The sequence below is a fragment of the Anopheles gambiae genome, chromosome 3, assembly GCF_943734735.2.
Source record: "Anopheles gambiae chromosome 3, idAnoGambNW_F1_1, whole genome shotgun sequence".
Lineage (NCBI taxonomy): Eukaryota > Metazoa > Arthropoda > Insecta > Diptera > Culicidae > Anopheles > Anopheles gambiae.
In genome coordinates this window covers 68,513,473-68,540,580 of record NC_064602.1, presented here as the reverse complement: position 1 = coordinate 68,540,580, position 27,108 = coordinate 68,513,473, and the positions used below count along the sequence as shown (strand labels likewise).

Genomic DNA, 27,108 nt, shown 5'->3' with positions numbered 1-27,108 from the left:
CAATAGGGTCGCCCGATTGTGCAACATGATATAGGGTTTGTTTTTTGGGGGATTTTGTTTTTGGAGCTTTCTGGCTGAGAAAAACAAGTCAAGATACGACGTACATGGGACTTGGATGGACCTCATTAAATCCGATCGAATGTGTGAATTGAAAAAGCAAAGCCAGCTTGGATGATAGAGGGATGATGGAATTTGACAAATATTTAACCCCAATGTCCATTAACTGTTCGCAATTCAAAGGAAGGAGAGAAATTCGTATGTTTGCTTGAATAATTTTGTTTGTCTGAAGAGCTCATTTTTACTTCTGGAGGAATCTATACATTTTGAGCTATTAGACACATGCTCAATCAAGTCCATAAAAGTTGCTTTTAATGTCTAAGATGTTTAGAAATTATTTTAACGATTTTGAACAATTACATCAAGTTGTTCCAAAATTTTGGAGAAAGGAATAACTCCCTACTTGTGTACCTTATAAGCAAGCTCTTCAGGTTTCTGCATGTTGGCTTTGGCCGTCGTTCCTTGCTTCGGTTTCGGTGCCGACTTAGGATGCTTGGCCGCATGATCCCCTGCAATTCGCAGTGCCATCTTGTTTAGCAGTCTGACGCGCTGCTGGTGTTGCTTTTCGGCACAGCGCAATGACTTCCCGGTTGGGATAAGCTCCTCCAGGGCACGCATCGTTGTCTCGTGGTTGCAGGAAACGCATCGCAGCGGTTCCGGTCCGAGCCGTATCTTTGCTCCTGCGGCTTCAACATTGCTCCGCAGCGTGCTTCTAATGTTGCCCAGCACCAAGTGGATAAAGTTCAGCCGATGGCGCATTCGCGACTCGAGCCGCTCTAGCTCGGCTTTGTCCGGCTTGCTCAGCATTCCAGTGCTAACGTACTTCAGATGGTTGGTGAGACGTTCGAGCTCGTTGGAGAAATGCTCCACCCTTGTATCGATTTGGCCCTGCAGCTCTCCGATCGTTTTGGCGAACGTTTCTTTGGATAGGCGCGTGCGGAAGTGTTCGTACTCAACGCGGTTTTCCATCTGCTGGTCGAGCAGGTCCAGCCGATCGCTCGTTTCCGTCTGCTCCACGCGCAGCCGGTCGACGAGGGACAGAAACTTTTCGGTAAATTCTAGCTCCAGGCTGCGTACGTCGCTGGAAATCGATTCGCGGAAGTATTCAAACATCACCCTCAAATCATCGTGTGCTTCGGAGGCGGCAGTGCAATCCGTTGCTATGCTGTCCAGCTGTTGGGCCTGCTGTTGGGACGTCTTTTCAAGAACCTCTATTCGCTCGTTACAGGATCGCAGCAGTTCGTCCAACTCTCGCGGCCAAATAGCGCGCAGATTGTCTGCCGACAGCTCGAGCGATGTGCTCGATAGAGGGTGTGAGACATCTGAGCATGATTCTTGCTCTGGCAGTGGTAACCTCGCCACCAGACTCGTTAGCACACCTCGAATAGCGTCCAGCTCTTTCTCCAAATCCGGACCCGGCTGGTGCTTGATCGTACTACGGCGCGGCACAAGCGATTTAACCGTACTCGGCACCGAATGTTGATAAAAGTCAATCGGCACGGCCGCGTCCAGACTGACGGGGCGCGCCCGCTGAAGAATACTAACCGTGCTGCAGTGCGCCCGAAAGCTCGGATAGTGTGCCTTCAGCAGTTGATTAATGTTGTCCAGCTGGGCGCGCATCACGATTAGCTCACCGCCGTCCAGGTACGGCAGGACGGACTTTTCAAGTCGTGCGTACTCCAGCACGGTGTCGTTGGCCAACGCCGTCAGCTTGCCGATCGATTCGTCAATTTTGTCGAGGCGTGCGGCCAGCGTTAGGAAGTCGAGCGGGATATCGGCGGTGGACTGAAGGCATGAGATTCTGCTACGGCTAAACTCTTCCAACTGTTCTGCGCTCGGCAAGATGGCTTTGTTTACTTTGGTCTGCTCGTGCAGCTGACCTTTCAAGACGGCGTGCTCGGTTTGAAGCTGCTCTATCGCTGCAAGCAACTGATGGTAAGCTTCGGTGTCTTCAAAGCGGACGATCGGCTCGAGTGCCGCCTGCTCAAGGGCCGGTAATCGATCCTCTTCGTCGGTTGGTGTTTGTGCTGAGGGTACTTCCGATACGGGGGATTCGACGGGGTCTGTTTGTTCTGCTGCCGCTGCTGCTGTTGGTTTTGGTAGGTCACGCCCAACTTGATCAACCGGTACATTTTGCAAGTTCAGCCGGGTAAGTAGTGCCTGCAGCAATTGCTGTAGGGAGGTAAAGTTCAAGCTTCCGGGTTCGGGATCGCCAAACGCTTCGGCCAGCAGCTCGGAACAGGTCGGCGGCGTGGTGTTTGCTGCCATTGCAAATTTTCGCGGTCGAACAGTTGCAGGAGGAAGTAAAGGCCAGACTGAAGCATCGCCTACTAGGAAGATGTTCTCGCTCCGTTGTTCAAGGTTGTTGCAAAAGCTATGCTAACGTTGCCATAGGGTACCCTACTTTTTTAAAATGACGGTTTCTCCTAGGTTTTTTTCAGTTTGTGACAGTTTGTTAACATCGGATGATTTTGAAATCGATTGCATGTTGGATAGCATATAAAAATGTTGTTGATGATAAAAATATAACTTTTCAAGAAGGTGTTACAAAATCTCAGTCTTTCTTTGGAATATCATTAAATAATTTCTAGATTTTAAACAACTTTCATCGGTTCATAGAATAAATTTTTCATCTTTTCACTTCTGAGTTTAAAAGTCTTTTCAAAAATAATATTTTTCACACATTTTCGACAAGATTAAGAGTTGGAAACTATCAGGCTATGTCATGTATTAATATTCAATGATTGTAATATTAAGATTGCTTATAGAGACGATAGTGGAGGTCGATGCATCTTCTTCTTCTTCTTCTTCTTCTTTGGCACAACAACCGTTGTCGGTCAGGTCAAGGCCTGCCTGTACCACTAGTGGGGCTTGGTTTCAGTGACTTATTTATTACCATAGCAGGATAGTAAGTCCTACATATTTGGGCATGGTCCATTCGGGGCTTGAACCCGTGACGGACATGTTGTAACAAGTCGACACACGAGTCGTACGAGTTGACGACTGTATCATGAGACCGACCCAGAGATCGATGAATAGCTACTACAATAATAGATTTCGAACTTGTGTTCGTGTTCGTATTTATTTATTCAGTCATTTGGCTCCTGTCTAAAAACTGATTGATGGCTATCAAAAGGTGCTTTGTAAAATAGCTTTCAATTATTGTAAGAAAATAATAGAATCATTCCTATTGCCAAAAGCGGTATGAGACCTAATCTTACTGGACATTGCGTCTTTAGAACCTCAGACTAAGAGATTTAAAAAGAGCTTTAAAATTTATAGAAGAGAGGCGGAGTAGGTGCTTGAATGGAAGCACAAATTAACTTATAACTTTTAAAAAAAATAGACATTAATAAGCTCTACGTAGTTCAATATTCAAGATACAGGGTTTCCCAAGGTTTTTTGGTTGTTTCTCCAAAATTGTTTGGTTTGTTCTCATATCTTTTTGATCTTTTTCCCACGATTTTTTGGGCGGTTCCCAGATTTTTTTTGGATCAATTGTATTGATTTACAATTGGACGATACCACTTAATCGTCGGAACGAACCAAAAATCTATGGGAAATGATGAATAAATCGTGAGACGAGTCCAACAAATTACGAACCAACCAATAAATCATGGAAAACGTTGTAAGAAACACTACACGACCATGGAAGAGGATAGAATAGTGTACAAGTAAATGTTCGTTGAATATCTAACCTGTCTATCCTATATTATTGCTCTGAGGTTCAAGCAAAACCATGTAATTTATAGGACGGACATAGAAAACAAATAAACATAAAATATAGAACAAAGATGTCTGGTGTTCCTGTCAAGCTCTGTTTTGTCAGATCAAGACAACGAATTATCGCGCTCTTCTATGTGCCTAGTGCGGAATCTGAAGGTTAGTGAGGAATATCTTCCTAGAGAACTCGTCAATCGTCGTACAACACTACACGCCATGCTCGAACATATTCCCAAAGATAATCAACGAATGTGCCACTTCCCATTCGCTTCCAATCACAGGCTGAGCATGCAATAAATCAAATCCCATTTTCATCAGATTGTAACTCAAATAAAACCCATAACATCTGTACTATAAAATCCCCCAAAAGCAATTGTGTCTTCCGAATAATAACGCTTCAGATTCTCTTTTATTTCTACCCACTAATGTGTTTTACTCGCTTCAATACAATTCAACAAATTGTTTTACTCCACCAGGCGCAATAAACCATCCATTGTACTGTACGCCACAGGCAATATATGAGCTCTTAAACAAGCTCGCAATACAGTCCATCCAGTGCGTAAACAACGGTCCGTACGCGATGAACCCCGTCTGGTTGGTGTTGATGATCGTGGCAGCACAAACGCTCGGTAAGCAATTCGGTGATCCATCAAAATGCGCTCACCCGTCTAATACGTCGAAATACGACGATCTTCTACCGATTAATTGTAGGATTAGTGGTGTGTAGCCGCCGCCAGCAGGGGTCGTCGTACCGCATCGTCAATGGGACGTACGCAGTCATCGACGATTACCCATTTCTGGTGTCAGTTCAGCGATGGAGTAAAAACGAAGGCTCGCACATCTGCGGTGGAACGTTCGTGAGCGATCAGTGGATACTGACCGCAGGGCATTGCGTTGAGTAAGTAGCTAGGTGGGAATGGGAAAAGACCATCCAAATTTCGTTGTCTTTTTTGTTGCAGTGACCCCGAGTTCCGCCAAGGTGGCATCGTGCGGGTAGAGTCGTCCTTCCACGCTTCCGGTGGCATCTTTCTCCCGATCGAGCGTACGGTGCTGCACGACAGCTTTGACTACGGTAGCCCAGGGATAGATTACGATTATGGGTTGATTAAGTTGGTGGCACGATTCGAACGAGCGGTACCAGTGCGTATGGTGGCACCCTACAGACGCTTTCCGCCGGGTGAACTCTGCACGGTCGTTGGCTGGGGCATGACGAAGAAAACGGGCGACCGGGAGCAGCTCCGTATGGTGCGGCTGCCTATTGTGCGGCAGGAGGTGTGCAAGGAGATTTATGAGGGCTGGGAGACAATCACGAGACGCATGATCTGTGCCGGGTATGCGGCCGGTGGTCAAGATGCTTGCGAGGTACGAGAAGATCGCAAGTTACACGCTTTAATAGCATTTAAGTCTTTCGTTATAATCGCTTCTTTCCTGTCCTTTGAAGGGCGATTCTGGCGGACCGTTGCTGTGCCGTGGCATCCAGGCTGGCATCACCTCGTGGGGTGTGGGCTGTGCCAAAGCCAACCGTTACGGATTTTACGCAAATGTTGCGAATCAGCGCGACTGGATACGGAAGCACACGGGAGTGTGAACCGTTTCAAAATCCATTTGCCAATTACCGACCACCATTAAGCGAGCGACCTTGACGGTTATCTAGAAGTAATGGGCAAAATAACAACATTAAAAGCTAATTCAATAAACTTCTGTTCCAGTTTTACAACGCTTTGCACATTAGCGCAGGTTGAGCAGAAAGAGCACGCTCAGTACGGTTTGAAAAAGCTCGCTGAACATGCGGTTAGCGTTCATGATTGTTGCCGTTTTGTGGTCACTGTTTTATTGGGGTAATCAAATCAGTGTGTTGTTTGTTGCTTTATTCATCTAGAAGTTATTTAACCCTTTCATTAGCTGTAATGAGTGAAGTTAGCGCAAAGCAAAAAATGAGCTTTCGCATTGTCAATGGAACGGAAGCAACCATAGTGTCCTACCCGTACGTGGTGTCAATTCAGCGATGGACGCCAAGGGTGAAGCAGCACATCTGCGGCGGCACACTGATCAGCGAAAGTTGGATTCTAACGGCGGCTCACTGTGCAGAGTAAAGCGCTCCCTGGTGTTGTTGAGATTGTTTGCATATGTTTACTTATTCTCTCACCTCATCCAGCAAGATCTCCCCGACGACGGTAATGGTGCGCGCCAACTCGTCGTTCTTTAACCGCGGCGGCAAGCTGCATCGGGTCGAGAAGGTGATCAAGCACGAGCGGTTTTCATACGCCACCGGGGACTACGATTTTGGGCTGCTGAAGCTAAAGCAACGCTATCGGCGTGGAACGTTCGTTAAGTTGCCGGAGCGGCGTAGACGCTTTCCAACGGCCGAACGGTGCACGGCGATGGGCTGGGGTGAAACGTTGGGCCGCGAGTCGAGGGAGCAGCTGCGGCAGGTTGTGATGCCGATCGTGTCGCAGGCGGTGTGCCGAAAGGCGTACGAAGGGACGGACGAGATTACGGCGCGGATGCTGTGCGCGGGCTACCCGGAAGGGATGCGCGATGCGTGTGATGTAAGTGAGGGAAGTAGTTGCATTTGCTTTGGTTGTTGTTGGTTCAGAATATGTTTTTGTTTAATTAGGGAGATTCTGGAGGACCGCTGATTTGCCGGGGCATACAAGCGGGAGTCATTTCGTGGGCGATTGGATGCGCGCAGCCGAACAAATACGGCGTTTACAGCAGCATTGCCGAGGGCCGTGAGTGGATTCGGAACCATACTGGTGTTTAATAATGAGTTTATATAAATAAAAAAAGATAAATTATATGTATATTTTTTTATTTTTAACGGTTATTCAAAACGTGCGTTTTGTTAAATTTTCCGAAAGCTTTCACAGACGGTGCAACCGTCAACGGATGCTTTCAAACCAAACGTAAGCGCCTAACAGTATGCAATTGTCCATACACGCTCCAAAATTCAAATTAAACGGAAAGCTTGCCGTTTTCACAGGAAGGAGCAAAATCTAATACACCAATCTTCAACCACAAACAAACGATAATCTTTAGCTGTGTGTCTGTGTGTGTGTTTGAAAAAGAGGGAGAGAAATAAAGGGAGATGAAGAGTACAAAAAAACAGTAAACTTGAGTGACTGCAATTAGTTAAACTTTCGGTAAATCCCATCACGCCAGCGTAGAGTGATACAAATTTCCAAAGAAAACTGCCAAAAATGCTTCGCGGCGGTCTACAAAAACGATACAACTTTTGCTGTTTACATCCTCCACTGTTGTTTAAGCTGCCTCGAGGGCATGAGGTTTTTCCTTATTTCCACAGAAACCCGGCTCTTTTTCGGGGGCATAAAAAAGCTAATTTCATTAATTAATTTCACACCGCGCGTACCTTTGCAGGCAAGCGCAATTTTGGTGCTGTAATTTTTATTAATTGAGTGGTTTTTTCTTCAAAAGGCAGATTTTGTTTAAGGTTCTGCGTTCTGTTAAGGTACGGTTCGTGGTAATGGGCTTGATCCTCGGTTGTACGGAATGCTTAACATTTAAGTACGCTAATTGAGGGGTTTTCCTCGTTATTGGCAATTGTGGAAAGTGCTTCATTGCTTTGTTTTGCATGCACAACATCGAACGTTTGAAATTCCATTTCGATTGCTCTGATCCTGAAGCTGAAATAGTTTCTCTATGTTGCAAAAAGGATACAATTCGACAACTTCATTGCCATCATCTGATCAGGCAAAAGAGGAGGCTTGTGCACGTGCACGGTATGGTTTACGGTTGCGCTCCCCAGAGGCGGAAATGTTTGGTGAATATTTAAAGACACAGAATTCCGAGCCACTGGTACGAGCCGGGACCGGTTTCGAGCAAAGTCCGGAGGGATTTTATAAATGCATACACAAACGAACTCGATTGCGTCGGTTCGATTGTGTCCGGCGGTGGTACACGTGTCTTTCGAAATAAGCACTCAAAGCCCCGTGCATGTAGTGCATGCAACACGAGGTACACCATTACCGATATTTTGAGCTAGCCTGCAGCTGCATCAATGTTTTCCAAAGACCCCTGGAAAGGGGGCAAAAATTAATCTCTTCCGAATTGCATCAGAATCAGAAACATGACGTACCGAGCAGCTTACCGGGTAAAAAACGGGACTCCATTTTAACTGCCATGTTCTGAGTGGTTTAGGTTGTTTTGTAGAGGAAAATGGGCAATAGAGGAATGTATGTAGGATGGTTGGTTTGCAGTTTGAATTTAAGCTTCCAAGCAATTGGCAACAATTTATGCATCATCCGTTAGCATCATCAAAGCAGTTCAAACCGGTTTGGTACAACTTTTGCCCGCAATTTGAAACCCATATTCCCAGAGATGGGCTTGCAGCAAATTACTGCCGCTTATCGAACGCTGTAATAAACTGTTGTTCAAAGAGTGTCAGTGCTGATAACAACAAGGGGCGTACCATGCGCCCCAGCAGGCCGTCACGTACCGGCAGTTTAGAGCCGGCCATGTTTGGCAAAAGTTTTAATGGCCGTATTGCTTACTTACTGCTCGATGAATTACACGGCCAGCGAGAGCTGTTCTTTGCGTGGTGAGCCCCAGCCAACCCGGTCTAGCTTAATATTCATACTTTTATGGCAAAAAGTTTTGTAAATTGTGATACACGATCGAAACGAGAAGGTATTAGAAATGCAGGGTGGGACGGTTGGCTTTCTGCACTGATGCCATCGTTCGCGTGAATGGGTTTTAAAGTAATTGATTTGTTTTGCTTACCTTAAATGAGCTCGTTAATGAAAGCACGACGTAGCACAGCGTGCAACGATAAAAGTAATGAGAGAAAAAAAAACTCCTAAATGTATGCAATATGCGTGACAGAAAGGAGGTTTCAACGATTTTTCCACCAGACAGTTAACATTTACTGCATGATTTCCTTGCTTTTAATAGCTTTCGTTCGAAGCTTTCATGTGGTTTGATTTGTTGGTGTAATAATTGCCACTTCAAGAGAATGGAATGATGACAGAAAAGACACTTTGAGAGCAATTAAAATGGTCAAAGGTGAGCAAACTGAAAAAGCATCCTATAGATTGCGGTGTCTTTCTACCTCATTAACTTCCTGTCGATAACGATCAGAAGAAGAGAATGAACAGGAAACGCAACCGACTATCGTGTGTGCTCATAACAAAGCTTATCATTGTCAAGAAGGCAGAACAATTGGAAGCAAAATGATTCGTTACTGAATTGAATTGAATTGAAGCTTGTTATTTCTCTTCCTTTGTCTTTAAAGCATGTGGAAAAAGGTAAAGTATTTGTAAAAAATAACCATTAAAGTATCAAAAGTAATCACTTCAAGTCCAATGCTTTTCCATCAATTTGACCTTTTATCAATGTCGGAACAAGTTCTAGCAGACTTTAAAGACTGACTTTAAATAGCCTGGTGCGCTGTCTATTCATTTCCATAAATGCCATGAAAATCAATCATCTGTCATTCGGTGTAGTCGTCATCCGAGACCGGAGGGAACTCGTACTCCTCCTTCGAAAGCGCAGTGAATACTTAAAAGCTGTCCATTGTATTATTTTTTTCTTTTCCATTTGTTCCTGAACTCACCGAAACACACTGCCTTGCTGCCCTACATTTTAGCAAAACGAAACGTTCAAACGTGAAGCTTTTTTTATCAACCAATGGAACTAGAAGCAAAACAACATGAAAGCTTTGGCGGCTCACACTGCCTGGCACGGTTTCCGCGCTCGTCAATCAAATAAAAAATGCTAATTTCAGTTTTCCACCCATCCTGGGCCTGGCAGGGTTTGGAGAAGCAGCCTGGAGGCAGTGCTAGTTGCAGATGGCAGCAGCGTGATTGCTTGCCTTGGTGTAGCTGGCGCAAGAACAAAGCAATAACAGTGCGCTCAGCACTCCAGATTGCCATTGCGCTCCGTCAACGCTGCCGACGGGGTCAATTTTCACGCCTTTCACGCCTGAAAAACTAACTGCCTGTATTTGCACGGTGACGGAAAGAAGTGTGAGCTTTTCTGTAATGCCTTTCCTCAATCACTCTGTTACAAATGGATGACGGAGTACGAGCGGGAATGGGATCGATTCATGAAATTGGAAGGAAAATCGCTTTGAAGTTCCGTGTAAAGTGTTTCTAATTAAAAAGACTTATTTTTTAGAATAAACTACAGTCCTTGATTAAACGACTACTGTTTCATTGAGCGTTGTTTAAGTGGAAAATAGCAAAACTTCTAGACAAACCACATCATTTTTCGAATGAAACAAATCAATTTAACAGCAACATTAAAAATTAAATATTGAATACACAAATTACATTCTGTGTCGATTGTTTTGTCGCAGTTCTACCCATTAAATAATGCATTGCAATCAATCTGTGTATTGACTTCATCTACGTCGAACAGGCCGTTCAAATCGTTCGTTGAATTAATGTCCCAAAAAGGGCTTTCCCCTTTCTCTTATTGGTCAAAAGGCCAACACTGAAAAGGTTACAAAAAGAAAAACACACATACACACACACACACACACACACACACACACACACACAAAGTAACAGTTCAGTTTAGTTTGGTTGAGTTGAGTCAGTGTTGATTGAGTTTTCTACCAGTTACGGGATAGCAAACAGGGTGGATCCCACTCGGCGTACAAAGGAGGGTGTCTGTTGAATGCCAACACATAAACTGAAAGCCACAAGCATTTCGGTTTCAGTCGTCGTATTTTTTTTTGTTGCTGTTGGAGTAAAACATCACGCAAAACTTTCTTTCGGTTCGGTGTTTCGCACTGGCTGAGTGTGGGATGTAAGCAGTAAAATACCGAACGATGGTTTATCTGAATATTATTGAAGGAAAAAGTGTTATGTACACACAAAGTGGAAAGCTTTCGGGTGAAAGAGGAAACAAAACAGCGCACCACAGTTGTAATGAAGGGACATTCACATCCCAACCCGGGGTTTAGAACAATCGAATGCTCTCTTCCCGGAAAAGTGGACCACGAGTTCGTTAGTTTAGGATTTTTGCCACACGACACGCAAGCTCTATACATCTGAACTTCTGGAAATCCTCAATCCTCCACGAGTCGATTCGCATTAAAATTTTACTTAGTTTAGTTTTTTCCCAAGCCAGAGTAGTTTTGGATTTTTATGGGTTCTGTTTTTATTTCCACTCTCCTCTTTGGAATTCTGTCAGTGGAAGTCACTGCCGCTTACCGTCGAGCACTGATCGAGCAATGAGCATCGGGCGCCCAAGTTGGTGGAGGAGTTGGTGATGGATCAATGAGCAGACCCTTGTGCCCAGCGCACAGCAACAAAAGATGAGCAAACTCTCTCGTGTATCTGTCCGGTCCCCCAGGAGCTTTTGCCTGTGCTCGTGGAAGGAAAGGAACGTAATGAATTATTTAATTTCATTTCTTTGTCTGCGTTTGAGTTTTGCAATAGAGTTTGTACACTGGTCAATGGCTTCGATGGTGGTTGTTGTGATGGATTAGTTTGTTTGATGTTGGTTGGCTTTAGTTTAAAACGAGCAATATAGAAGCAGTGAAGGAATAAAAATATTTAAAAAAAGCCCTTGTATTTCTATGAAGAACGAGGTAAATGAATTGAACATAACACGTAACTTTTTTTAATTTAGCTTGAGCGAGTGATTCAAAGAGTAATTGCAGAGAGCATTAAACGGAACTAAATTTTGATTGTTTATCACAATTGTGATGTAACTCTTTAAAGATGATACAAGTACTCATAAAATGATTCATCATAAGTTAGTTAAGTGCCTCTTTCGGGAATTAAGTCTCGAAAAGTAGTTTAACTTTCGATTATTCATGGGATTAGTCATTCACTCGCAGTGCATATACTAGAAAGTTTTTGCAGTTCATATAATAAACGTGTAGAAAATAGAGCAATGTTATTCTTTCAATACACTGCGCGAAATTAAAATATTAACACCACGTTTCTTGCAGTAGTACATCAATTTCTGTTAAGTTTCTTGCAATAGTGGAATTACCACATCAATTAATTTTCTTTAGTTTAGAATGTTAAATATCCTTGTTTACATCTTTCAAATACATTACTATTACATATTGATGTAAAATTTCTCAATTATGCTGAAGTATTCCTCAAAACAGGTGTGAAATCAAAGTAACATCAATGAGACTTTTGATAAGGTTCAAATATTTATTTTAAATCTATAATGAACATTGTAAGAATGAAAATACACGAAAATGATTACCAATTAGTTTCCAATGTTCACTAACAAGAGATTTTAGCATGCCTTGCCTGTTTGTTTACATCTATTTTCATAAATAAACAACAAACAAGGGTAATGAATGGATTTTCCATCGAGTATCAGAGCTGGACAGCATGCTGATAACTTGAGAACTACAGTATGTTTGTCACAAACCAAGCCTAAAGTAATCCAATGCATGATTGTAACGACGATTAACGATTATTATAATTTATAACTGTTACTAGGTCTCAAGCTGTTTAATCTAGATAATTTCAAGTATTTTAGCTCATTTTCCGACATTTCTTGCATTTCACAGTCTTTTTTTGTTAGAAAAATACCCTTTACGAATTTAAAATAATTTAGCATACTAACAAGAATCGTTTAGGGTCATTGTACCAGTTTTCGGCAGTCTCACAAAAACTGCTCATACACCTACAATTTATATTAATTTTCATGTAAGCCATTGTACACTGATACAATGCTTTGATATGGATTATTCACTTATCTTTAGTTGAACCTTGTTTATGCTCGGAATTTTGAAATAATTTTTTAAATTGAATTTTGGATTTTTTTTTATTAGTCTGCCAACTAAAGTATATGTTTAAAAGATCTATGAACCGTCTTAACCTCTACTTTATTATTTGTTGTCCCTGTTTTCGTACTAAACTCAGTCCAATGCTAGTAGTCTGACGAAAAAAATATCTTCAATTTTGCTTATTTATTGGGAACACTCCTATTTTGATGAATACTAATCGAAACTAAATGATTAACTTTACGCAATCCCGAAAAAAATCAGGGGCTTCGCTGACCCGGAGGCCCCGTGGATCGTTCGGTTAGCATAAATAGCAGTAGGTACAGTACTCTCGTGAGGGGCGCCCAGCACTCGAATAGACCCCGCGATTGTAACCCTCGCCTCACACGGGCCCTACGTACTAAACCCGCTTCTAAATAATCAACTCTGAGTTGATCAGAGGTATCAACTCTGAATAATCAACGCCGTAGGTTAATTTAAAATAAAATAAATAAAATAAATTTAAACAATGAATACCATTGCATACCTTTAGGCGCAATTTCTTCGTTCACATAACAAATGACATGAAAAACTCCCACTGGTTAGAAAATTTAAACAAATGTTTTATGCTATCACAATATAATTGTTGATCAAATTGAATGAAAGCGGTACATGTTTTGCTTCATGTTTTATTCAGCCTGATCGGTAGTATGAGGTATACCGCAAACGAGGCAAAGCGAGTTGAAGTAGTACAAAGGACCTCAAATTTGATATCGCTAGCAACAGTCGTATCGTGCTTTCAAGTTGCAAAGTTCATGGAGTAGGTGCAAGGGGGCTGCAATGGCTTTGGCAATTGTTTACCTCGTTGCTTTCATCTCGATTGAACCCTTCAATTAGATTGGATTGTTACATTGTTTGATGTAAGCACATCACATCAAATGCATAGTTTCCATTACATTGTGAGTGGCGTAGGCATTATTTACATTATATACGTTCGGTCGTTTCATGTCGTTTAAAATGCTGAAAGGTATGATTATTGTATAAACATCTACCACAAACAGCAACAGCAATACAAAACTGTTGATGAAATATGATTACCTTTGATGATGTGCTATCAATAACTAGTTTCATTTTATACCAGTGCAATAATAAACTGCATTACACTGCTCGCCCGTTTAACAATCCCACCAACCGAAGTAATTGAAGTAAATGTAACCCCATCATGATTACGCCACTAACCACGCTTTAATACTTCGCCCAAATTGAAATCTATCAATTTAAAGCGCAAAAGTTGGACGCCGATTGGAGACCGTTCGGACCACCGTCACGTTCGCATTTCTTCTTGCTTTCGCTTCACCCTCCCCTTTTTTTCGCGCGTTCAATCACTTCCGCTTCACCCGGATCGGTAACGCCAGTCACGTTTCGGGCACGGGATGTGTGAAAACATCTGCAAAGCTACGGCAGCAGCAGCAACAACAGCAGCAATCGTGCGCGCCCCGGGAAACGTTATCCTTGAGCGAAAGCATTATATTGCAGCTCGCGTTGACACCGGGTCAGCGGGGGGGGGGATGGCCACTTTCTTTCAACAGATGAGGGGGAGGATGGATTGGATTTGTGAAGGAATGGTTCCAGTGCTTCACATTTAAGTTCCGCGCTGCTAAGGTTAGGATTTCCAGAAGGTTTAAGAAATCTATTTGCTGCTTGCGTGTGAGTGTGTGTGTCGGTAGCTGGAGGAAAAACAGGAAATCTAGCCAGCATTTTTATCACAACGACTTTTTTTTGTTTTGCTTTTTCAAATCAAACCACTGCTGAATGGGAAAGGTAACACGATCGTTGAGTGATCCAGCATCGAGCAAAACAATTGATACGCGAGTGATGGGTGTTGTGTTGGTGATTGTGATGGTTTTCTATGGCATGGCGTTTCATTCTCACCCCAGAGCCTGCTGCGCTAGTGAAGTACTGGGCTGCTCCATGATGGTGGCGATCAAAAGCACGTGGTGCTGTGATGTAGGTTTTTCTTTAGTTGCCTTTTAGATGCGTTTCTCACGTTTTTGTGGATGTGTGTTGGGATTGATTTCCAATTTGCAATAAAAACTCACATGGTATACTAACAAAATGGCCATAAACGTAACCATTTTTAAAGTATTTAATTCCATACTAAAGGAGGGAAATATTCGTCTACACGATGGGCAAGGAAGTCATTTATATTTATTTTGTAGAAAGGTATGAGATGATTCGTATGATGAAGTGTTCTAAAATGGATGAATTTGTTTCATTAAGCTTTCAATTGTCTCTTTCCAACCACATGAACCAGGGAAGTACCGAGGGTAGTATCAGATACCCGAAAAAAACATTCTACATATTTCATGGTCCCCCAACCCAGTACCGTCCATCAATCCATCATCGTTTGGCATCGTTGTTTTCCTTCTCAAAGCGAGACGCTCATACACCATTCCACTGCTTTTGCTTTAAAAATTCAGTAAAGTTTGCGTAAAGCGCATACGGTACCGAAAATAAATCCGAACCTTTCGCCCGTGGCCACACGCACGCACGCACACACTGCTATCACTCCGGCGTCTACCATAATGACATGTGTGTAAGTTCCCAACGCAAGCCCAAGGCTTATCGCTATGTGTACGTGTGTGTGTGCCGCTGTTTCGGAGAAGGGCTGGATGTTAAAAATAATTTCAAACTCGTTTTTTGTTTTGTATTTCAAAAAATCGGTAAAAGCATGCCACAACGCAGCCTGTTCGCTCGGCGCGTAGGAATGCGCTTAAGGGTCTGTTTTCTGTGCTGTTGTATAAAATCACGTGTAGGATTTAGTTCAATTTGCGTAGGAAACGATATGTTACGGGTGGGGAGAAAAGATTTATAACTTCAACTGTCGGAAGGTGAAGTTGAAGCTGGTTGATATATAAACCACAATAAACGAAGAAAATACATCTAATAAAGAGAAGCTATGTGTGATTAACTATGCCTCAAACGTTCAAACAATATCTATCTGTTTTCTATAAAAACAGCAATTTAAAAGCTTCAAAGCAAAGAATGGGATAAAAAAGGCTTCATGTAATTGATAGGCGAGTACCTACCGGGTGCTTCTTGCTTTCTTCTGCTCGTCGTCTGCAAAAAACATGCAAATTAAATCCTCACCAACACCGAACGGAGCTGTAATCAAGTTAAGGGCTGATACCGAAAGAGGAAAACTTCCCTTTTTTATGTCCTTCTCCTTCACACATCACTTTGCCCTTGTTACATACACTCATTTTGACAAATTTGTTTTCCCCGAAATCGTCGTATTTGCTGCGAAAAAGAAAAGGCAACCTCTGTGTGTTATTTTATCCCGGCGGAAAAAGCGCACGACACTGCTCACGCGAGTTTCATAATTTTATTATCCTTTTGGAGTACTTTTGCTACTGCTTCTCGTTCGTTGCAGTTGTTTCGTTTCGGGGTGTTTTTAGTACAACGATGAGTTACGTCTTTGCCGTTACGTTACGTACGCATAGTAAAATGCTACTCGCGTGCCTTCAAAGAAACGTGAGCGCAAGTCGTAAATGAGCCTAAATTAAATTATTTTTTTCTGTAAAGATGCACGCAAAAACGGGATGCGAAAGTTTTGTGCTAATGGTGACACGATAGGCGATCATGTCGTTGGTTGAATTCGGTCGGAAACAATTGTGACACCAAAACACGTAACATAGCAATAAGCCAAATGTGAATAAAAGCATTAAATTGCAAATTCTAGAAGGTAGGATTTTTGTTAATCTACTTTCACATTGTTCCTAATTGACCCTAGTTAGCATTATCGAACAGGACGTCAATGATTATGATGTAATTGCCTCACGGGTACGCTAACGCTTCTCCAATAGATAATGCAATTCAGTACGTAAATTAGCTTGTTGAGTTTTGCCTTCCCCGAAGCAGCATTAATTTCGTGATCGTGCCAAAAAAAAAAAGAAAAATCATCCATTATCATAATTTCAACGAAATAATGCGCTAATGAGAAAATGCTGTTCCGATTAAACGCGGTCAATACGTTGGTTGTTGTGTAAAATTCTATGCACCGGCCAAAATCTGCCCTTCTAATGTCATTTGCTAAATTAACTCACAGCAGCAACGCACGCGTACACACACAAACACACGAGCATAACAGGAGATTATTGTTCGCTACACATTGTTCGATGGGCGATAAAACATGTCGACAGTGTTATGCTGCTGATGCTGCGCAAAATAGTACATGCTGCCGTCAGCATGCATCCGCTTCACGGGCATGCAAACCGTTGTTGTTTAGCCGTTCGCACCATTATAGGGAAAAGATCAAAACGTATAGTGTATGCGGTAATGCTGACAGCTTACAAGCCGTTCGGGTTTTCGACGTGTGTTAGAGATTATTTGGTGCGATAGGTAAGCTAGACGACCACTGCAGCGTGTGATGTATATAATTTTTGATGGTTTTTGTTCCCGAGCCAGTTAATTTGTTAGTAATATATTACGGACAAAGGGGCAGGAGTTTTTCGTAGAAATTGGTAGGCAAGGGAAATAGCTTTTCGTAGAATTTTAAATCCGTAAAATGCTCTACACATCATCATTTTGACCGAAACCGTACAAGTATATCGTTAACGGAAATGTTCTAACAACTCAATTTTATCGTACCGAATCGAATGAAATTATAACACATCCGTCCCTCTCAACATCGGAGCTATAAAGAGCGCATATAAAGCATACCCGTCACTTTTTTGCACAACTACAATAACAAAATGTACATAAAAAAATCGATCGATTCTCCGGGCGCCGAAGCAACAGCGTGTACACGATGTGCGCGCGTATTTGCATAGTGTTTTGCATTTTAAACCATCGGAGGGCAGGTGAGCTAAGTATGAAACGGATAAAAGGCACACTAAAAAAAGAGAAGCAAAACAAAACACTCTAGCGACACTAGAGCGGATGAGTAAACATAAATAAAACGTGTAGCAGCGCAAAATTGGATACAAAAATTAATAATCTCCATTGAAGGGGTGGTGCGAAGCAGAAAAAAAACAAGGATTGGTAGAAGGTGGGAATGAGTTAGCTTTCCCCGGAACGGCTGTCCGGTTGGAGGCACGCAAACACACCGAAAAGGATCATGAGTTGATGTTTTTCTAGTGCTAGGTTCGGCGGTGCTTTTTTCCCCATCCGAAACGCCACAATGAGTGCAAGAGTGGAAAAATCAACAAAGTGTTGACATTTTTTGCTCTCCTTGTCATGGTTGGTCCGTCTATGGTTAGAACGTTCGTGCAATGTGTCTATTTGTTTTGTTATGCATCTGTCTGTGGTGTGTGTGTGTTCTAGCAGGAAATAGAAACATGTTCCGCTTTACCTTTTTTTATAACAAAACATAAGCTTATTGGGGAATGCAATGTAAATAAAATAAAATAAAGGCACAATGCTTCGTGCAGCATACTGTTAAAGCATTAAATTTTCAACTCTCTACACTTTATCCTGACAACGGCTGACGAAATTCATTTTCTCTCACTCTCTTAACTTTATAAAGCCGATTAAAGCGTTTTTAGCTACGATCCAAAACGATTATTTATTCACTCGACCACAGGACCCAAAGACTTGCCCAGTGACTTACCTCTTTACACGGCGGTCGAATAATAAGATCAAAGTAAACCGTCGGACGTTGGGCACGATTTTCCCCTCCTCATCCCACCATTCGGTCGATTATCGTTCTAATCAACCAAGTAAGCCAAGATGAATCGCAACACGCCCGTTAGCATGGGAAAGCGGCGACCAAAAACAGGTCATCGATGCCGCTTTTTTATGGTCACCCACTCCCAGGGGTTGCTGTCGTTTGCCAGCATCGATTATTTAGCACCTCCAGGAAATGGGCTCCAGTGTTCCAGGCGAGCTGCGGCTTTGTGTGTAAAGTTTTGACCCAATGCAGGTGTGCGGGGCGCAGCTTCACGATGTTGTTGTGCAGAACGGTTGTACAGAAAGGGTTTCTGGGCCTGGTGGATCGATATTTAATCTCCGATTCCAATCAGATCAGGCAGTGCGTAGGGTTGCAAGCGAAGCGATGGTAAAGAAATACAGTATTAAACTTTTATGGAATTCTTATTTATAGCAATCTCAAATAGCAAAGTTTGTGTATTTAATAGCAGCTGCTAGAAAGGCACCATTTCTCAGTGTTTGTTCAAATTTACACTCATGACTACTTGACTTCATAGTTGACATTTTAGTGTCTTTAGTTTGATTTACAACGATGTGAATGTGTTGAAATATTTAGCATACATAATACTTATTTTTTGGGGGCGGTCCCGTGGTACAGTCGTCAACTCAAACGGCTCAATAACATGCCCGCAATGGGTTCAAGCCCGGAATGGGCTCCCCCCGTAGTAAGGACTGACTATCCGGCTACGTGGTATTAAATAAAATCTTGAAAGCCTGTATAGGCCGGCATGTCCGCGTAAGACATTACGCCAAATAAAGAAGAAGAATAATACTTCTTCTTCCTGTTTTTGGCATAACAATCGTTGTCGGTCAAGGCCTACCTGTACCACTAGCGGACTTGGCTTTCAGTGACTTACTGATTACATATAGCAGGATAGTCATTCCTATGTGTGGGGGCACGGTCCATTCGGGGCTTGAACCCATGATATACATACATACAAACATATCACGCTAAGAACAAAAAATTTCAAACAAAATTAAAAATTCTTCAAAAACTGATCCCGGACAGATCACACATCCAGTTTTGAGAGAATAATGCATTTAAACAGCAAGGTTTATTTTTTAGATCTAAATTGGGTTTATAATTATAGGTTTATAATTAAACGTAGGATTTTTTTTCACGTCAAGGTATATTTCCAAAACACTTTTCCCCTTATGTTACTTTTTCGCTAGCTGTAAAAGCTACGTAATGCAGAGAGCAATCAGCCAAAAGCTACAAAAACAAAACAAACCAATGTGGAGAGAAGCTTATTACGGATCAATGTGTGGCATTAGACTATACCGCTAGTATGTACGAATGGATTGTTAATATGAAAATATGTTAACTGACCGATCCTGGACAGGATAGCATGCGATTCTAGAAGAAGATACAATGAGTTACTAAAGCATACAACGATGCTACAACAAACATATTTGTCATCGTTGCATAAAGCTTAACAATCTAAGCTATAGTGTAAAATTTGTAAACTATGTATAAAAGTATATCTCAAATATTAATTTATTTATTTTAATCGTGAGTGAACTAGCACTGAACTTATTTTTTTGTTATTCTTGACCACGATTCATAGACACCCTGGAACACAAATTCGCTGGCTGCAGAAGAGTTGCTGATGCTTGGTAGATTCTGCACCAGCGAATTAGCGTTGTAATTTCAGGGTGTCCGTCTTCGTCTTCGTCAACGTTATTGTTCGGTTGTTTCGTTTGCCTGCATTAAATGGCATTAGTGCAGGTAAACGCAGCCATATCCTAAGTTTGTTTGCGAACTATGTCATCCACATCATTGGAAACAATGATGCTGTGGTTGACATAGAAGTTATGCGTTGTACATTGTAAATATCAATGTTAAATAGAACCTAAGCACGTTTTTAGTGCTTAGGTTCTATTTGAGTGCTTTTTCTATTCTATCAATGTTTATAAAATATTTTTAAAAAAATCAGCTAGATGTTACATGTACACGGGGTCTATATGAAAGCTTAAGCAGGCCTCCACACGACGCGGGCTAGCCCACTACAGGCTTTCTCAACTGAGTCCATTATGGCTTTCCGTCCTACTGTAGTAGTATTAGTAGTCGTATTAGTAGTAGTAGTAGTAGTAGTAGTAGTAGTAGTAGTAGTAGTAGTAGAGGAATTTATTGTTGACATAATATCTACTTGTTGTGTGCAAGATAAAAATTCATTCTTTATATTGGGTTCGCTATAGTGCTTTCCTCAATAATTAGAAGTATCTAAATAGCATAGCTGTGTTAGAATGTGTCCTTACTAATTAACCCATGTAATTTTTCCGTCCGACGGGCAGACCCTAGCGTCCTCTCATACCGTACCGTCAAATATTGTTTTGTTTTAATGCGAAAATTGTTAACAAAGCTCTTGTCGCTTTGTAAATGTTCATATTTTATGTTTTCAATACGAATTTAAGTAAAAATGTAATACAGTTTATGATAAACAAGCGATAAAGTATATTGACATATAACAGGGACTCCACACGTACCGGGTCGTGTAGTGTGTCATACTGCCAAACTCTCCATACAAAAAATAATGATACGGTACGCTGGCCCGTAACATGTGGAGCGTTAAAAACGACACATTCCATTGAAATTGCATACCTTCAGGCGTTTATCATAGCTATTAAGGGTGCAATGATTGATTTATTTTTTTCTGCTGATTATGTGTTAATTTACATGATTTGATTATGTAAAGTGATAACGACTATAATAATAAAAAATAATAATAAAAGTGTTAATTATACAACAGCGACATTTCATCGCACAGCACGACAATCACCTCACCTAACCTTTTGTGCTTTTAAATGCAGTTTAATAACATTAAATCCCACTCACGTGTGCACGATAAAACAAAACTGCATAATGCACAAATGATGCAGTCTTCTTCTACCGTATCCCTTTCAGCCCTTCCTTACACGGCAACCAAAGTTTAGAAGCACGCAGATGCACACACACACACCACAACCCCACCAGCAAGCGTTGCGCGAACCATTCTAATGTTGCCGTGCACAAGCCCATCGATCAAAAGGCGCTGTAAGTTTCAAAATTATGATTAATGTGCACGAACCAGCAGCGGTGGGAAGCGGCCCTGGGTCTCGGGTGATCGAAACGGTAGACAACCGTTCCCGTTTCCGTGCCTCTATGACACAGGATGGATGCAGCTTCTCGTGCCCGTAGCGAATGTGCATGCAAATGAGACCACGAGAACGCGAATGGCCACTAGCCTTCCTGCCCTCCCCCTTTGGTGGGAGTTTTCGAACGGAACAGTGGCCCGCGGTACAGAGTGCACCGCAGGACAGGAAACGGTTGTTGCAATGCCCGCGTCCACGAACGCGCCCAACACCCGCCACGGGTCTAAGTTTATCACGAACTTAATGTAATTATTAAAGTTTTCCGTTTCCACCTTCAACAGAGATACGGGGGATGAACTTTGCGTCTTTGCGAAAGAGGCGAGCAGGCGTAAAAAAGGTAGCGACAAATGCTTTAAGCTCACGAATCTGGTAAAGGGATGGGGCCACACAGAAAGCCACAATTAAAATGATGGAATGCGCGTAGCAAACGGCGGTGTAGTTTGGTGTTTAATTTAATTAAAAATTAGATTTTTTTATCATTTAAAATTGCACGCAAATGTGCAGCGCAAAAGCAAAACGGTTTATTATGATTAAAGTGTTTATGAAAAGTTATAAAATTCCTCCAGCGTGCCATAAATCTTGCTCCGGCAGTGTACCGGGTTTTGTGTGCAGCGCCCTGAAGAACAACCGACAAACAATAATCCAATTCAATTCTCCCTCTCCCACCCATCTGGGCTCTCTGGTTCTTGCGTGACGAAAGCCGGCCCGACGCCGACTTAAACACTTCGCAGCTCAACTACTTCATGAGCAATGAATTTTAATTAATTACAGTCGAACGAAACGGTCTAGTGCTAGAGAGATAGAAGGCGAGAAAGACTGCGGGGGCAACAGCTCTTAAGGGATGCACTGCATAAATGCACAGCGCCGGTAAAGTTAGTGGCTGGCAGGGCCCGACGATCCTTCCTCGTAGTGCATCGAAGCACCCGAGACTTACTGGCGAACAGATGGGTATCAATAACTTTAAAGTTTTGCATAGTTGCTCTGCCGGGAGGGTTTGGTATGATGTTTGGGCAGGGTGAAAAAGGAACGGTGGTGCTACAGGTTTTTGGGTGGAGGTACAATTATGTTGATAGAGGGAAAAGTTTGAAGCAATCTTAATGGAGGAGCAGCGAGTGTACGAGTTTTCTTCATTCGATGCTTTTGTTTGTTCACAACTGTTTGTCTTCAATGTCGTGCAACTGCAGCTTGTGGGATGTTGAAAGCATCAAAGAAGTGCAAAATCGATTGCTTCACGCAGAATAGGTTGGAATGGAAAATGTTATAGCGCACTGATATAGCTACGACTTTCGTGAATATTACGTGGCAAGGTAAAGCGACATACAACGAAGTATAATTTTCAATATGGTGCAGATTAGACGACAGCTTCTTGTAAAGTGCCCCATGTTCAAACGGACGAGCGATATCAAAAGAATCTCAACCTTCTGAAGTCGACAAAGACACAAACCCACACACACACACACACACACACACAAACACAGACACAGACACACAAAAGCAACGTCAATCACGTGCAGGACGACAGCCGGGGGACGGTGAGCGACGATAATGTTTTTGTAATTTCATTTCCATCTATCTCGTTTGATCAATTAGCTTCGATCGAATGCGGCCGTCGGCGTTATGATTATCAAACGAGCCAAAGTAAACAGACGGGTGTGCACGGGGGCAGCAAGCTGTGCTTTGTTAGAAAATGAACTTTCCTACACAATCAACACACGGCTTCATGAAGTTTATTTAAAGCTTCACAGTAACGCACATGGCACAAGCGATTTTATTTATTATAAAACTCACTCCCCGCTTTTCATCGACCTGCTGAAGTGCGGGCATTTTCCGAACCATTGATTTGCCTCTCTCCGCTGATGAAATCAATCGAGGGCACTTCTGCCGTTAATAAACTCAGCAGCAGCAAGTTGCTTTTTATCCACCGGGTCCCGCTCCGTTTAATGGTTATCAGTTTGATTAACCAATTTGTCACTGAGCGAGAAAACAATTTGCAGTCCACTTGGAAGAAAGCTAATCGACCAGTTAATTACTCGCCCGGCGCATCCGATCTTGGCGGTGGTCGGTCGCTTCGTGTTGCCACGATTGTTTCGACGTTGTTTCACTGTTTACTCCGCTTCAGGTCTGGGCAACGGAGAACGTGCTAATGGGAATTGAATTTTGTTTTCTTGTTGGTACGGAGAGAAGAAGGGAGTGTAAAAGAAATCGTTGTTCTAGCTTGGGACAGGTGAGAGAGAATCTTTGTTTTCCCGTGGCTGCTGAATGACGGTTGACCACTTAAAGACAGGATGGGTTAATAAAAATTGATGAGAAAACTATCGACGAAGCTAATACGGTAAAAGAAGGAAAGAAATTTAATGTTTTCAACCGGTCCGATGAGTCCCACACTTAAACCCCTGAAAGTATGCTACCCGCACTGCCTTAGTAACGCTCACTTCGAATTGAAGTTGATCAGTGCAATAAAAATCACTTTCTTTCATGGAAAACTTTTAACTGATGGGAAGGAAAAACTAAGCAAAATGTGAAACCAATAATGAAACTGACTGCAAACTGTTCACAAACAATAATTAAAAGAGGTGCATTAAAAGTAATGAAACAAATCGAGACAGATTTGTCCATGTCCGTTCGTTCTCGTGAACGTTCATTCGGTGAGGGATGCTGCGTTCATTTCCACGCTCTCTCTCTCTCTCGCTCGCTTAGATGAGTTCCTTGCTAAGTCACTCACTCTCCGCGGGTTCCGAGACTCCTTCCACGACCTGCTCGAGCTCCACACTTCCAACGCGCGATCCGTGGGCAATGAACCTGCGGGGCGTTTTAAAAATAAAGAACAAAACCGCAACGCCAACCGTGGAAAGCGGCAGCGATCGGGGCCCAAATTCCACCGGGCACGTCATGCGGCTTCCCCGTTGTTTTGGTGCTGAGTGACGCAATGCAAACCAGCCAGTACAGACGAGCTATGCTCATTATGCACTGCAGCCACGGTGCGCCAGGTCCCGTGAGACGCACTGGAGACAGGGCACGTCAGACTGCGGTCCATGTTCCTGAGGTTAGTTTTCGGGCAGTGTTTTTCGGTAACCGCTTCAAGTCTTCTAAATCTTTCAACGGTTTTGGCCGTAGCCGTGGTGCTGTGTTGTTCGCTGGCATGCTGCCTGGTGGCTGGTGCTAAAGCCACTTTACACGGCTTGTGCTCGGTTGTGGTTACAGACTTTGGATTTCACTGTGTTTGTTGCTTCAGCACGTCGTACCTTCGATACCTTTCAGGCATGCTGATACGCGTACAAGCGAAGATTCACTTGGAAATAAAGGAATCGAAGCGTTTAGCGCGTAGGTGGGTTAGAAAAACCGAGGGAAAAGACACGGGCAACGATAGAATATTCATCCGTGACGCGGTTCAGTAAAGGTGAGGAAATGTGCGATAGAACACACAGCCAGCACCACCACCACCGCCGCCGACGCCAATGTCTGGTCGATAGCTTGCCGGTGGTGGGCGTCCAAATGCCAGATTGTGCGATATCGACACGGACGGTCGCGTGGTCTAGAGTTGCCTTTTTTTGTTTTGCTCGCTCTCCCCTCGGAATGGAGGATCTTTTTTAGTTCGCTGTTTTCCTCTTTCAACCGGGCTAAGGTAGGCTAATGGTGGCACACACATAGACACAAAAAACCGTCCCGTGCTGGTGCAACGTGGCGAATGTGCAGAAAAGGTACATTGATGGGTTCGTTAAGCGATAAACCTGCGGATAAATTACGTCAATCGTTTGTTGGGGGAAAAGTTCTTGTGCCTGCAGTTCGCGCAGGGCGATAGACCAACGGGAGGGATGCTAAAAGTTCCCGGGGCAGCTTTGAACTTTGTGCCTATGGTCGACGTATGACGGGGTAGGGAAAACATAGCGTAGGAGCTGGAGTTTGGTATGCGAATGAACTTTGCCATAACAGCTTTTCTACGTAAGCTTACGGTTCTATGGCTAAGCGGGCACTGCATAACCTGATGTTGTAGCCTCCATACGTGATTTTTTTTATTCCAATGTTGGGTAGTTTGTTAGTTGGTGATGGAACAAACTGGTGGTGGTTTTTTAGATAATTGCTTTTCAAAAACAAACATTCAGAAAAGTAAAAAAAATTAAAGGTATTATTACTAGATCAGGATTATTATAGTATCTTTATGCTTTGATTGATTATGATTTTTTCAATTGTTCTAACCTGTTTCTTCATCAGTAAGCTGTAAAAATTGCAACACTGTGGTTTCCACGTATATGGTTTTCACGTCAAATCCATGTAAATTGAGTATCGCTTAATTCTAGAACAGATCGTAATTGAGTCAAAACTGTAAAACGGTGTGGCTTCATGTCATGAGTCTGTCAGATTGACATTATCATACCTTTAATTTACTCACCTTGGACAAATCGACAAAGTAAATTACAAATAATCTAGAAATGGAGTGGAGCGGCGTTTATACGGGTTCCTTTTATCCGGCAGTCGGTTTATCCGTGCTGTTAGAAAAGGCATTTCAATACAACGGTGACATTGCGTTTCTGAGGAGGATATTTGAAAAAAAAGGTTATCAGAGCACATTGACACAACAAAAAGTACTATAAGTCATGGCAAATTGCAAACAATTCTCATTGGAACCCGTGAAGTTAATAAAAAACTAGGTAATTTTCGTCCAAACATAATATGAATTTCAAAAAAAAATCAGGAATTTTTGATCAAATATATCCTTTGACTCATTATCCGTTTTATTCGCATATCCGGGCAAGGTCCCGGTGAGCCCGGATAAACGGCGCTCCAATGTAACTGGTTTTCCGTAAAGCCCTTTTTGATGAATTATTAACAAGTTATAAACGAATTATTTAACAACAACTACATCATTTTAAATCAATGGAAATACAGTGGAGCGCCGTTGTTTCAGGCACCTCTTATCCGGCTTTAAGATTACCCGTGCTGTTGAAAAATGACAGTTTATTACAAAAGTGGCATTGTGTGCTGAGAGGGATCTGGCTGCGTTTTACTGGCTGCGTTTTACCAAAATATGACAATCTTAAAGAATTTGTAATAAAATATATACTTTGACCCATTAGCCGTGTTATTTCAGTATCCGGGCGAGGTCGTGTCCCGATGAGCCCGTATAAACGGCACGCCACTGAACCTATATTATAAACTTATTTAATAAAGTAGCGCCACCTATTGACTGAAAACACTATCAACCACTGGTGTCTGCGTTTTGAGTTAAAAATAATCAAAAACACAAAGAAATACGAATCAAACTACGTATCATCAACCTAACTCTCTTGGAAGCACTTAAGAGTAGCATTCCATTTCTCCTGTACAACATGTACAGCGCGTAATTATCGAATCACAAACCGGCCGACAGCACAACTAATTTATGCTTCCAGAATCGACACTCGGCGTAAACACTTCATGATTGGTGGATAATCTACTCAGCTCGGGTTGTGCCGTGTAACGTGTAAGGCCGCGCTGTAAACACAATCATCATCACCATTGCCACCTTCCGTATCGTATCGCGTTCGACCGAGATGCTGGTCCCCCTAGTATGCCAGTATGTTTATTCGACACGCAATAGGGACACCCCCAAAGTGCGCACACCCCGCGCATAAACAACGTCAACATAAACCGGTCAACAACAACAACAACAGCAACACGTTGAGTGTGCGCTGCATCCATTCCCAAACCCTCTCGGACAATCGTAATCGGAAACAACCGACCGCGACTTTGATGCTCTGCCGGCAGAAGTCACCTTCGCGCGCAAGGTTAGGTGGATAGTTTTATTTGGG

General features: G+C 42.6%; 2 protein-coding genes across 2 annotated transcripts; both read left to right on the top strand.

The window, feature by feature from the left end:
• The first annotated feature begins 3,411 nt into the window (after window positions 1-3,411).
• LOC133393155 (trypsin-4-like) lies at window positions 3,412-5,812 on the top strand. Its single transcript, XM_061656611.1, has 5 exons — window positions 3,412-4,409; window positions 4,492-4,678; window positions 4,740-5,142; window positions 5,222-5,618; window positions 5,683-5,812. The coding sequence occupies exons 1-4, from the start codon at window positions 4,361-4,363 to the stop codon at window positions 5,366-5,368; spliced, it is 786 nt and encodes a 261-aa protein (XP_061512595.1). The 5' UTR covers window positions 3,412-4,360; the 3' UTR covers window positions 5,369-5,618; window positions 5,683-5,812.
• Window positions 5,813-5,886: 74 nt separating this feature from the next.
• Window positions 5,887-6,544, top strand: LOC4577817 (trypsin-2-like). Its single transcript, XM_001231166.3, has 2 exons — window positions 5,887-6,329; window positions 6,398-6,544. The coding sequence occupies exons 1-2, from the start codon at window positions 5,907-5,909 to the stop codon at window positions 6,542-6,544; spliced, it is 570 nt and encodes a 189-aa protein (XP_001231167.3). The 5' UTR covers window positions 5,887-5,906.
• Window positions 6,545-27,108: the final 20,564 nt, after the last annotated feature.